A 14838-nucleotide genomic window follows, 5' to 3' on the forward strand; every position below is an offset into this window, starting at 1 on the left:
TCCCTTCATGTAGTGCATATCCCTGGTGTGGATCAAGTTGCTGATGTTCTCACAACTGTCATGGAGCTGATTTCATTTTTTCATTCATTTCCCTTATATATATGTTTTATTATTCAGTGTTGCTTTGCTAATTCTGCCGCATATGATGTGATTCTATTTCTCCTATTCATGATCTGCTTCTCAATTTCAAGAAATTCAAGATGTCTTTCCTCAAAATGTTGTTGATGGTTTGTGGCATACAAGTAAACAGAATTCAATTGGACTAGTTTTTTTGGTCGCAAATTGGACTAGTTGTGTGTTAGCTGATCATGGTGGAGCATGAATTCAGGTGACTTTTTTGTTGGATTTGGATTCTCTAAAGTTTGAATTTCACTTTAGAGAGTAAATTGTAATCTCTCACCATTTATTTTATAGGTGGGGCCAAGAGTAAATATGAGAGAGAAACCATTCAAGGATAGAAGATCACAGTTTATCCTCTAAAGTAAAAATTCAAAATTTAAAAGATCCAAATTTCTTTTCTTTTATATCAACAGGGTCGAAGCCCAATGAGTGACTTTATTCAGTGCTGATTATCTTGAGAGTTTTACAAATCAAATTTTTTATAAATGTTATCATAATCTAATTGGTAATCAAATTAGTTAGACTATGATTTCTGATTTAAATATTTAATGGATGAGTTACAAATTAAATTGATTGATTCAGTAATAATTAAATAATTATATAAATTTTACTTTTTCATTTGATAATAAGAATCTTTTTTTAGTTTTATTTTATATCAAATTAACTATTATTTTTAGATTTTAATAACTAATTAATCAGTTTATATTAATATAATTTTTAAAATGAACCAATTAGACCAATTTTTATTAGATTTGATTAAGTTTGACCAAATTAATTGTTTAACCGATTCAAATGATGATTTAACTCGATTTAATAATTATGCTTTTTACAGTTTAGATGGCTCTTCGCTAGTTTAGGACAAAAACTTAAGGAACGTGGTCTATTATGTGTTCATGTTTTTTTTTTTTTTAATATAATCCTACGGTAAATTTGACCAAAATTTTGATAATAATTAGTGTTTTTTCTACATTGATAACCACTGTCGTCGAACCGTTCCTAGGCCGTTAGATTTCTACATCTACTCCTTTCTTTTAAAAAGTTTAATTTTGACACACTTGACATATTTTATACAAACATTTAATTATATATATATATATATATATATATTTTTTTTTTTTAAATATCTATTCACACCGTTAATATAAAAAATAGTTATATTTACTAATATATGTTACATAATTAGATGCAGCATAAAATTATTTTATATTAACAATACACTAAAAAAATTAAATTCTTATATTAATACCTAAATGGTAAATATTTTTTTATATATTTTTGACACACCAAATCATTTCAATTCCATTCAAATTCTATCAAAAATTAAGAATTTAGTTTTAGTTATAACATAAATACACGAAATGCGCGAATTAATTTAATTCCTACTTTTTATCCAATCTATTCTAAAAAAAAATTGACTTTAAAATCAAATCAAATCAATTTCAATTTTTTCAAATACTGTAATTTACCTTAAATAGAAAGTCACAAACACAAGAATTTGATAGAAAAGTTATTATGATTCACTAACAGATATTATAGATTGCTTTTATTAATCTTCATTTTTATGTCAACTTACTTATTTCAAACAGATATTAGCATTATTTTACTGGCTCTAAAAATAGCCTCTGCTTCCCAATCTTTTCTTTATAATTAAAAATTTACTTTAAAAAATATTATTAGAAGTAAATTCATAAGTTAGAAATATATAGTATTCCGTTTGAGTATTATAAAAAGAAGCATGTGGATAGGAATGACCCTACAGATACCATGGTTGATGAGGTAAGAGATATCAAATTATCAATTGATTCACCAAAATAGATACACCATCTATACCAATTCATTCACTAAACAAGAGTAATGTAGCTGGTTTTAGAAACATTATAGTTGGCCTATGTCAGTGACATGATTCAACAAATTTTTACCAACAATAATGTCATGACAAATTTGGAATTGCATACTTCACTAGTAACATTGCTAACTCACACACCGTGCACAAAGCATGACCAAGAAAAATGTCAATATATTCTCACATTTGCAACCTTCATCATCATAGCACAAATTGATTTCTCATCATAATTCACAACATTATTCAATTCCAACATGGGAACCTGCATGGAGAATTTTAATGAGGAGGAACACATTTTTCGCAGTAAATTCAAGCCGGTCCAAGTTCCGGACGACGTGACGCTGCCGGAATTCGTGCTCGAAAACGCCGAATTATACGCCAACAAGGTTGCATTTGTGGATGGTGTGAGTGAGAAAGCTATGACTTATAGTGAGGTGGTGAGAGACACAAAGAGATTGTCAAAGGCATTAAGGTCTCTTGGTTTGAGGAAGGGGAATGTGGTGATTGTGGTGCTTCCAAATGTGGTAGAATATGGAGTCATTGCTTTGGGAATAATGGCTGCTGGTGGTGTGTTCTCAGGAGCAAATCCAGCATCACATGTTTCAGAGATTAAGAAGCAAGTAGATTCTGCTGATGCCAAATTAATTGTCACAGATTCTACAATATATGATAAGGTAATTGTTTTAAGTAGAATTATATTTTTTTTTAAAAAATATTATTCATACATCAAGTATTTTTGGTACCGGTATAAAAATACGGTTGTTACTAATTAATTGTGCATTTAGTAACGATCTTTTTTTTTTGTTAAATAAGTTTTTGGTTATTGTATAATGCATAATTTTTTTATTGTTAATTTCTATAAAATTTCTCTGTTTTTGGTTTAAAAGTACTTTAAGAGTTTAATTAAAAAATATTTTAAGCATAGTTGTTAAATTTACAAGTACTAAAAGGTAATTTTATTTTAATAAATGTATTAAACAGTTTAATGCTTTATTTTTTAATATTTTTTTATATTAAATATCTTATCAAATATCCTAAAATACTTATTATCAATACTATATATATTTTAAATACTTAATTTGTCTTTATCCTTAATTTTTAAAGAGAAATATTAAGAGACCATCAAAATTTATTTTTTTATTATTACTTAATTATTAATTCATTTTTTTTAGTCTAATAATCTAACAACATTTAATAATAGAAACAAATTAATTGTAGTGGATCAAGACCAATCTTCTTGAATTGTTTCTGAATCAAAATCTGAATAAATAAGATAAATTATACTATATATGAATTTTATGAGAACTGTATCAAAAAAGGTAAAAATTCAGGTGTAGTCAACTTCACGTGAAGTTAATAACCGAGAGCGATTAGATAATTTGACTGATTTGATTAAAATTTCATCTAACGACTCTCAACTATCAACTTCACATGAAGTCGATTGCACCTGAGTTTCTTTAACTATCAACTTCACGTGAAGTCGCATTTAAACTATAGTATTTGAAACTTGTTGAGTTTGAAATTTAACACAGGTGAAAGCTCTAGAGTTGCCTGTAATTGTGCTAGCTGATGAGCCAATTGAGGAAGCTATGAACTACAAAAAACTACTTGAAGCGGCGGACCGCGCCGGCGACGATTCGGCTAAAGAACCAATTCATCAGAATGATCTATGCGCCATGCCATTTTCATCAGGCACCACAGGGCTCTCAAAGGGTGTGATGCTTACACACAGAAACTTAGTAGCAAATCTTTGCTCAACACTCTTCGGTGTGGGACAAGAAATGATTGGCAATGTGACAACACTAGGACTAATCCCATTCTTTCACATCTATGGCATAACTGGAATATGTTGTGCCACTCTTAGGAACAAAGGCAAAGTTGTGGTTATGGGAAGGTATGATTTGAAGACATTTATTACTGCATTGATCAAACATGAGGTCAATTTTGCACCAATTGTGCCCCCAATTATTCTTGGATTGGTGAAGAATCCAATAGTGGATGAATTTGATCTTAGCAAGCTTAAACTCCAGGCTATTATGACTGCAGCTGCTCCACTTGCACCAGAAGTCCTTAATGCATTTAAACAAAAGTTTCCTGGTGTTGTTGTCCAAGAGGTGAATACATTATCCTCGTTTTTTTACAATGTTGCTAATTTATTAATGTGGTTATTATTTTCAGATGGACAGCAATAAAGGTAGTGTATCTTTAAAATATTTTCTTACACTTTTGTTTTTCACTCTTGCTGTGTTTTTTTTTAACTCTAAAATCTTGATATATTCTAACTCAATCTATTTATATATAAATTGCATTTAATACAGTAAAATAACAAGACAAAAAGAAAATGAAAAAGAGTATTTTATTTTTTAATGTGTTAAATTTTTATAAAAATCGTTTTTCTTTCAAATTAATGTTATATATATATAGATATATATATACACACACACACACAACAGTTTTTAAAAGTTTAATTATTCTATTGATTTGTCAAAATTTTAATTAGGTTTTTTTAATTATTTTTATTAAAAATAATTTTTTAATTTTTTTTATATTTGGTGTAAAATAAATTATAAAATATTCTAAAAGCACAATATTTTAGAATTATTGTGCTTTTTTTAAAAGATAATAATTACTAAAAATCTAATTATAATTTTTTATCCAATATAAAAATTTAATTAAAATAATAAAATTATAAAAACTAACCCAATAATTAAACTATTCCTATCTTACTGGTGAAAAAGTTTCTATTAGTATAAAAAAGTATAAAAAAACTAATTACCATGTAACTAATTTGGAGTCAACTAGTTTAATAATAACTTTTATTTTTAATTTTTAAATTTGAAAAATTAAGATAATGAGAGATTTTTTTTATAATAGACTTATTTTTTAACTAATTAACTCTAAATTGACTACACCCTAGTTAGTTTTCTCACAGAATAGTATTTATTAGTAACACTCCAAGTTTTAATGGATTGCCTAAATGACTAAGAACAAGGATCATTTCTCTTGCATAAATTTGAGTGAAAAGATATAAAATGGTATTATTGTTGGGCAGGCATATGGACTAACTGAGCATAGCTGCATCACACTTACCCATGCAATAAAAGACGCTGGGGTTCTACACAAAAATTCAGTGGGGTTCATCCTCCCAAATTTGGAAGTTAAATTTATTGATCCTGATACTGGTCGATCCCTCCCAAGGAACACACCTGGGGAAATTTGTGTCAGAAGCCAATGTGTAATGCAAGGTAAAAAATATACAATTTGCAACTACTAAAACGTAATTGTACGTGTTCAATTGTAAACAAAAATATTATTCGTATATTAAAATTAGTTGTTAAAATCAGTTACTTGTATTTTGTATAAAATATATGTAGTTTAATTTTAATATGTATTTTATACTAATAACTAATTTTAGTGACTGATTTTAATATATACTTAGCATAATAGAATTGTAAAATTATACCGGGATATGTGATGTTATGAATTTTGATTTGGTTTAATTTTTTACTCCACATGATTTTCTGAGCATTTACATATGCATTGTTCACAGGTTACTATAAACAGGTTGATGAAACTGCTCATACAATTGACAAGGATGGATGGCTTCACACTGGGGATGTAGGATACATAGATGATGAAGAGAATATATTTATCGTTGATCGCATCAAGGAGTTAATTAAATACAAAGGATTCCAAGTAAGTTGATTTGGTTAATTAGAATCACCGTTATAACTTCGAAAGAGTTCAATTTAATCTTACAATAATAATATGATCTCAATTCTAATAACTTTCTATAAACAATTTTGCCATTATGAATGTTTTAAACTTTAGCCATGAAATTTTGAAACATGTCTTTTGGATGAATGTAGGTAGCTCCTGCTGAGTTAGAGGCCATTTTGTTATCTCATCCGTCGGTAGAAGATGCTGCAGTTGTGCCGTGAGTAACAAGCCACCATCGATCTTTGTCACTCTTTTTGAAATTCCTACAAAGTTTTGTCACTTATTGAAGATTGTGATGATGGTTCAGGTTGCCAGATGAAGAAGCAGGGGAAATCCCAGCTGCGAGTGTTGTCGTGAGCCGCGGCGCAAGAGTGACCGAAAAGGAAATCATGGACTATGTTGCTTCAAATGCTGCTCACTACAAGAAAGTGAGGGTGGTGCACTTTGTAGAAACCATACCAAAATCACCTTCTGGCAAGATAATGAGAAGGCTTATCAAAGAGAGGATGGTGAAAAAAATGAAGACAAACTCCACACCAAAATCCAACATTTCTTAAGTCATTATATCATAATATTATTTATGCTTTTCCTGTGGTTGATGATTTATTTACTGTTTTGGTTTATGGAGGCAGAGCAAAGTGAATAAATTGCTGCATATTTAATCATTGGTTATATGGTTTTTTATTCACTAATTTAATATAAGTACAATTGGATGGTAGTAAAGTCAATTATCTACTGTTTGCTAGAACCAAAAATGCTACATTGGAGTTTCATTTGATCAGGGAAAGTCAAAATCAAAATGCAGCAGCGTTATTGAAATATAACTTAATAATCATCTGTCACATTCACAACCCTGTTGGTTAAGTAGCATGTTTGTTTGTAACAATGATAATATAAGAAATTTCAAATTTATGTTTAACTTGTATTCTAATTTATCTACTATTTGATCTAAAAAATAGGGTCCTTCTAGTTTAGTTATGGTCAATGATTACATAAAATTTCTTTTTCAATATAAATCTTTTTCGATTTGCATTGCATTCTACAATGTAATAAGCTCTTGTCATTCTTCCCTGCTCTCTGCATAGCATTTATCTTCTTTGGTTTTTTCTTTTGTTTTTTTCAATAGCATATGAAAACAATGAATGATTTAATTTTAAATTAACTGAATTGAATTGAATTGAAGAAGCCAAACAATGTTCAAAATCTAGCAACGCTAGATATTTTAGCTCCTATTGAATGAATTCGTACCTTTCCCGTCAAAAAAAAAAAAATAGAAATCAGTAGCCCAATAATGACAACATATATTTGAATTTTGGACTTTTGGGTTACCAAACATCATGTAACATATATTTTCTCATGGCACACACTATGACTCTGTTGTGGAGCACTCTTTGATATTCGAGTCCATGCCGTTACGCAAAGGCGCAAAGTCTCAAACACATACATATCATCGCAGTTCAGAGAAATTATTTTTAACCTTGGCATACATAAGTAAGTATTTCAACAAACTCGTGATTCTTTAGAGTGGGACAATTCCACATGATATTATCCAACGAACAGCAAAATCACCACTGATTTGTTAAATATGCAATTAGTTTTTCTACTTAATGATGGTGCGCGCGCGTTTTATGGAATATATAACGTGGCTTAGAACATGGGCATCCATGACTTTTTCTATGTCGGCAAATTGTAATGTTAGGGACACATGAAATTGCACCTAAAATATGAAAAATTACAATTAATTAAAGAACATGGAACATGTAATCGGCAATCGAATAACACATATATGTTCAGTTTTCCCACTCTTTACAATACCATAAGAGTGTCCTCTACGTTTCTTGGCTAGCTTCAAATGACGCTAACTTCAACAGTTGCAACAATAATATTATAAACTATGGCATGATATACATAAATTTAATGGGATAATGTTACTATTAATTTATGAGGAAGTATAGAGAGCCAATCGAGTATTTATACAATGTGTATAATGGGAGTATAGGAATGTTTGATTCAATAAGTTATTTTAGATAGTCTAAGTATATTGTGTTTGAGAAATCAGTAGTATTTTATCTTGAATATTCATTTTTTAACTCATATTGAGTCAAATAAATAATCTATTGTACACATTGTACAAAAACTCTATTGACTCTCTAACGAGATTCTTTATTTATTGATCTTACCCACCGTGCAGAAAAGAAAAAGAATAGTGAATGCAAACTAGGGGTGTGCATGGGTCGGGTAAAACCGAGTTTAATGTGACTCAAACCCGACCCGAAATATATACCGGGCCTATTTATTAGACCCGAACCCGACCCTAGACCCGATGAAACCTATACACTTTCGCGCTACGATTATACCGGGTCGTTAACATTATATTATCTTGATACCTTCTTATAAGCTAGCATGTGAAAATATTCAAATTTCCAAGACTCCAACCATTATTTGACATGGTAAAATTCACTTAGAAAAATATAACAAGAACCAACTCTTCTCTAAAATTAAAGTATAATCATAATCAATACTAATATTGTCTAATAACACTAAATATTTAAATTAATACAAATAACACAATATTAGACATTAATTAATCTAAAATCTTATGCATTTTAAACATAAAATATTAACTTATAGTCTTATAATAACTGATAATACAAAATATTAAGGTTTACAATACTTAAATTCCACGTAAGAATAGCCATCATTCATCACTAATAACACAAAATATTAATTGTGTATGATGACCGAACCACCAGACCAATTTCGGATAACCTGAGTCATGGCCCAGACCCGACCTAAAATAATAACCGAATTTATTTTTGAGACCCTTATCCAATCCTAGATCCGATGAAATCGTATCAAATTAGCCTCTAAAATGTTTGGAATCGGGTTGGATCTTCAGGCGGAGCCGGAGCCATGCACACCCTAATGCAAACTTACGAAATTCATCTCACTTACTTCTCCCCGATGTATGTAGCTATGACATTGATTCCAAAAAGTACGCATGTAGCACTACTAAGCTACAATATTCCTAACTTAATCTATCACCTGTGTATTTTAATTTCTCTTTTATGCTGAAACATAAGCCATTGTTGTTTCTTGTTACATCACGGATCGGAGTATGCACAGTGTAATAATTATGTCTTTATTTTTTTAATTAAAATTTTTATACTATTTTTAATTTTATAATTAAATTTTTATTAGTCTAAAATATATTAGAGTTAACAAAATAATATATATAAATTATATATAATACAAGATTGATTTGATATTTTTTATATATACATAAGTTTTAGAAAAAAATTAATATAAAATAAAAATATGTAACGAACATGTTTGAAAGTATAATTAAACAGCGAGTGATAATAGCATTTTTTTAATTATGTAATTTTTTTAAAAAATTAATTATCATGTGTCTTCTAATGTTAATATTCATAAGAAAAGTTTAAAATTTTATTTTAATAAAAATCACAATAGATACATTAAAAAACTTGAACTTTACATGTTTTTATAATTTTTTTATTGATAATTTTAACATCTATTTTTAAGATTCATATTAGTTAAATTATTTTCTATTTTTATTATTAATTCTTTTCTGAGAAAGGGTTCATAAAGCTTAAGAATAATTTGCAAATAACAAATAATAAGAGAGTATCATTAATTTATTTCTTTTTAAACACTAGTAAATATTTAAATTATTTTTTAAAAAATTTTAAATCGGATATTTTGGCTTCTAATAAATTTTCTTTTCTATAAGTCATTTAAAATTATTTTATCGGATATATCGATCCTTTCGTTGTTTTGAATAAGGACTCTTTTTTATAGTTATATTTCTTAGGGTTTAATTATTTTATAATAAAATTTATTAAAAAAATTTTTGTTTAATATACATATTAAAATTTTAATTGAAATCAATAAAAAATTAATTTGTAAAATTTTGTTAATAATTAAAGTATTTAATCATTTTTTTAAATGATTTAACTATTTCATGTTTAAACACTTTAATTTCATTTTTTAATAAATAAAATAAATATTATAATTTCAGATTTAGACCCACGTCAGGAATTTATGTTTATACACTTTATAATTTATCTCATTTTTACCATGGTCGAATTACTTGTACACATATTTCATATCTGATATAAATAAGATAAGTAAAAAAGTACAGCAGTATAATTCATCTATGCCAAAAATGAGATACATATATGGTGCGTTCTATGGTACTTATTATGGTACCATGACTATGGTGACTACAAGAAATTGGCCAATAAAGTGTAAACACCTAGTTTGAGTATATAAATTTTGACTTTGAGTTATTATGTATTAAACATGGTAAAAAGATTAACAGTTAAGGTAAATATTCTAAACAAGAATTAGGAAAAATAAATTTAAAATGCAAAAAGATTAGGGAAAAAATAGATGTTAGCACGCACATCATCCATGGATCCAGAGTTATTACATGAGTTAGGGTTTCATAGGTTTGGAAACACCGATCTTTATAGCAATTATTGGCTATTCACATCGCGTTGTCTGTGATCCACCCGGAAAAGAGGAAAAGTGGAAAATCGGCGTTGACTCATAGCTAAAATTTTTTAAATTCTAAATTAACGAAAATATATTTAAATTTACGTATGTAGCTGCAATTTTTGAAAAAAATCTACAAAATTTAAAAAATAGTGCTAAAAAGAATCAACAAATTTAAAAAAAATAGTGTTAAAATTTAAAAAATAACAATCTAAGTAAAATAATTTAAAATTTAAAAAATAACAACCTAAGTACACTCAATCTAATATTTAAAAAATAATAACTTAAATAAAATAATTTAAAATTTAAAAAATAATAACCTAAATAAAATAATTTAAAATTTAAAAAATAACAACTTAAATATAACAATCCAAATAAATAATTTAAAATTTGAAAATAACAACCTAAGTAAATAATAATTTATAATTTATAAATATAAATCTAAAAATTTCTAGTGACGACACCTAAGAAATAAACTCTCAGACTCAACGTATGAGCGCCACGTCAGCATATGAGCTCCCCTATTTGTATAACAACCTAAGTAAATAATAATTTATAATTTAAAAATATAAATCTAAAAATTTCTAGTGACGACACCTAAGCAAATAAACTCTCAGACTCGACGTATGAGCGCCACGTCAGTATATGAGCTCTCCATTTGTATTACTATAAAGATAAAATTCTTTCTAAGAATTTACAATTATCAAAATAGATTTTAAAATTATTTAAAAATTTCAAACCAATCATTTCGATTATAAGAATCAAGTTGAAAGGAGATTGTATTGTGTCACAAAAGAGTAAATATTATAGATTGTTTTGTGTGTTTGGAAATTTAAGAGATTTAAATGTTCAATATTAAAAATTTAAAATATGTTTTTGAAAAAATATTAAAAAATATATTACATAATTAAAATTTACAACTTTAAAATATAAAAATTTTCATATAATTTTGAATTAATATTACAAAATTTAAATTAAACGTCCATAATTTGTAAAATATGTCACTGTTTATAAATACTAACATAAATAATAGTTTTATAAAAAAACAAAAATCAGAAACCAGTAAAGAGAAAAAACAGTTTCGGGCAAAGAAGTGGTCATAGATGGTGTTTTTCTCTGTTCTTTCTTTTTTATTTTTCCACTCTTGCTTGTAAATTGGATTTTTATTTTTTAGTCATGTATTATATATTGGTTATCTACTAGTTTAGTTAAAAAAAAAATCAAAAACAACCCAAGTTTTGTTGGCCTAGCATACAACCCACATCATAAGGTTTAATTTTTGGTGCTCAAATTTTTATTTTACCCTCACAGTAACACTTGATAAGTTACTGCATGTTTATCATTTATTACTAATTAAACAAGTTTCCTTTCATAAACTTCTGGCTAGCTGTCACACATCTATTAGTGAGTCAACAACTAGCCACTATTAGGCACCATTACTTGTGCCACCATAGACCTGGCCTACATATATAGTAGGGAGCCAATAATATTTGTGATTAGTAGTTATCAATTAACTATTAATAATGATTTAATGATATAAAGTTAGTGTAAAATTTTATCAAATAACTTACTTTTCTCTACTAATTACATACTGACCAAAATACAATAAAATTGCTAATCCCTAAACTTTTCCACATACATAAGTAAGTTTTCTATAATAAAAACGAAATAGGTGTATAAATAACTCGTCTATAGCCAGGACGAGACACGTCTTAAGGAGGTTTATAAAATAAAATTTCTTAAACTTGTCTATATCGGTAATTATAATATTTATTTTTTATTTAAAAATAAACCCTGTAAATCCTTCTCCAAAGTCCAGAGAATCGAGCAAAAGAAGCTCCAACTCACGTGATAGTTATATGCCTCCCAATGTTGTTTTTTTTTTTTTTTTTTTTTATCTCAAATCCCAAATCTTCACACTTGGATTCTCGTTCAGATTCTTCTCGAAGAATTTCCTAAACAAAGTATGCCAAATACACCTTATAATCTGATATCTTAAACAAAAAAGGCAGAACTTCAGTAATTATTAGTACTCTATTTTTTTTAGAATTTATCTATTTTTTATGTTTTTAATATATTTATTTTATATTTATTAAATAAAAATATTTAAAATTTCTTATTAATGATAAACGTAGTAGCTAAACCCTTTTTGTAATCCTTGCTCAAACTTCACAAAGCGTGCACATAATTATAAAATATAAATTTCATTTCTTAACAATGGCATCAGCCGTAATAATCTCCAAATCCAAGCCCCATTTACCGCTCACTCGGTCACTCCCTCATCTCATTACTAGTTTACTACCCCTTCACCTCTCTCTCTCTCTCCCTCCTCACTGCAGCCTCAAGTGTACGCTTTCCACTGCTCTCTGCAGATCTCATTCTCTTTCTTCGGAACCTTCCAGAAATGCAGCCTCTCCGGCCGGCGAATCTTGCGCCCCTAGCGGCAGCGCTACTCCTCTTAGCCGCCGCCACAACCCATGCACACAACATTACCCGCATTTTGGAGAAGCACCCCGACTTCTCCACCTTCAACAAGTACCTAACACTAACTCACCTTGCGCCGGAGATCAACCGGCGAATCACCATAACCGTGTGCGCCATCGACAACAGCGCCATGAACGAGCTGCTGTCGAAGCACCCTTCCATCTACACTCTGAAGAACATCCTGTCCCTCCACGTCCTCCTCGACTACTTCGGCGCCAAGAAGCTCCACCAGATCACCAACGGCACCGCCCTCGCCGCCACCATGTTTCAGGCCACCGGAACCGCCCCCGGCTCCACGGGATTCGTCAACATCACCGACCTCCGCGGCGGAAAGGTGGGCTTCGGCGCCGAGAATAACGGCGGCGCCCTGTCCGCATTCTTCGTGAAATCGTTGGAGGAAATCCCTTACAACATATCCATAATACAGATCAGCAAGCCACTCCCCTCGGCTGCAGCAGAAGCCCCTACACCCGCACCCAGCAAGCAAAATCTCACTTCGATAATGTCCCGCCATGGCTGCAAGGTCTTTGCCGACACCCTCTCTGCCTCCCCCGACGCTATGTCCACCTTTTCTGACAATGTGGATGGCGGACTCACCGTCTTCTGCCCCATGGATGACGCCTTTAAGGTAATCACCATTAATTAGTTAGTTAGTTACATCCTAACTGTCAATTTGGACAAATTAGTTAGTTACATTGTTGTAACCGTTTTGTTGGGTTCTGAAGGCATTCCTACCCAAGTATAAGAACCTAACTGCTGCTGGGAAGGCGTCGTTGCTGGAGTACCATGCTACGCCTGTTTATGAGAGCATGGCTATGTTGAAGTCAAACAATGGTTTGATGAACACGCTTGCTACCGATGGAGCCAGCAAGTTCGACTTCACCGTGCAGAATGACGGTGATCAAGTCACGCTCAAGACCAAGATTGTTACTGCCAAGATCACTGGCACGCTCATTGACGAGGACCCGCTCGCGATCTACACCATTGATAAGGTTCTGCTTCCCAGGGAGCTTTTCAAGGCCCTGGCTCCGTCTCCTTCGCCCTCGCCCGCACCGGAGCCAGCCGCCGCCGACGCTCCTGCATCCCCGAAGAAAGGGGGAAAGAAGAAGAAGCAGAAGGCAGCCGACGCACCGGCAGATGAGGAATCAGCGCCTGCGGATTCGCCCAGTGATGCCGCCGATGAGAGCGCTGACGACGGTAACGGCGCTGTTAGGTTTGACGGCGTCAGGTACGGTAACGTCATCTTCGTGGTTATGGCTTTGTGCTTTGGGTTTTCCTTGCTGTAAACTGTGAGTTCTGTAATAAAAAGACAAAAGAGAAAAAGAAAAAGAAAAAAGTTTCTTAAATTATATGTGTTGCTTTAATATTTTTCTTACAAGAAAAAGAGAAAATTTTAGCCATTTTTTGTTATAGTTAGGAAATAAAGGAATTTGAAATGCTGTGTCCTTTATTACTGTATTTTTATTCGGTGTCTTTTGTAGGGTGTGTATTTTTAGCTGATTATTACCATTGTAGTTTTCTATTTGTTGCTGATGTAATTTATTTTTGGTGGTGTATGATTTGAATGTAAGCAAATGTGTAAGTGAGCTGTGAAGCTGAAAATTGAGTTTGTGTACCCATTCAATTTTATAGCTTACTTTGTCATATTGAGACACTTTTGGTTCGTCTTTGGTATATGATTATGAAATAAGACAAACATTGGTTGAAACTTGAAATCCTCAAAATTGACTGGTAGCCTCAAAGTCAAACCTACCCCTAAATTTGAGGCAATAAAATTCTTAAATCCTTTTATTTATTTGTTTTTTTAGCTGGAAACCGGTTTCTTTTATTCTTGAGATAAAAAATAAAGGTGATTACTTCCACAATACCTATTTTGTCTTGACTCTTGATCAATGCTCATCTATGCTTCTCCTCAATATTCTGTTTTGTGCCTGGTTGTGGTTCAGTCAAAATTTCAATTTCTTACCATTTTAAGCCATTTCATTTGGGAGAAGATCGATTGTTTTCTTATTGTTTATTACTTTCGGTGGCCCTTGATCCATACTATGTCATTATTAAATGGCACCAATCCCATTTTAAAGTTGGAGTAATAGTTGGCCGAAGTATTTATCATTTTAATTAGTTTTCTAGCTGAAGTGGTTAATTACTAT

At 30.5% G+C, this 14838-nt stretch overlaps 2 protein-coding genes across 2 annotated transcripts; both read left to right on the top strand.

Moving 5' to 3' along the window:
• The first annotated feature begins 1933 nt into the window (after positions 1-1933).
• LOC112791069 (4-coumarate--CoA ligase-like 1) lies at positions 1934-6340 on the top strand. Its single transcript, XM_025833770.3, has 6 exons — positions 1934-2637; positions 3496-4077; positions 5016-5208; positions 5514-5659; positions 5833-5900; positions 5991-6340. Exons 1-6 carry the CDS (start codon positions 2218-2220, stop codon positions 6238-6240), a joined length of 1659 nt encoding a protein of 552 aa, XP_025689555.1. The 5' UTR covers positions 1934-2217; the 3' UTR covers positions 6241-6340.
• A 6144-nt stretch (positions 6341-12484) lies between these two features.
• On the top strand, positions 12485-14342 carry LOC112791077 (fasciclin-like arabinogalactan protein 1). Its single transcript, XM_025833783.3, has 2 exons — positions 12485-13316; positions 13414-14342. Exons 1-2 carry the CDS (start codon positions 12609-12611, stop codon positions 13972-13974), a joined length of 1269 nt encoding a protein of 422 aa, XP_025689568.1. The 5' UTR covers positions 12485-12608; the 3' UTR covers positions 13975-14342.
• The last annotated feature ends 496 nt before the right edge of the window (positions 14343-14838 follow it).

Source organism: Arachis hypogaea, chromosome 1, assembly GCF_003086295.3.
Source record: "Arachis hypogaea cultivar Tifrunner chromosome 1, arahy.Tifrunner.gnm2.J5K5, whole genome shotgun sequence".
NCBI classification, from domain to species: domain Eukaryota; kingdom Viridiplantae; phylum Streptophyta; class Magnoliopsida; order Fabales; family Fabaceae; genus Arachis; species Arachis hypogaea.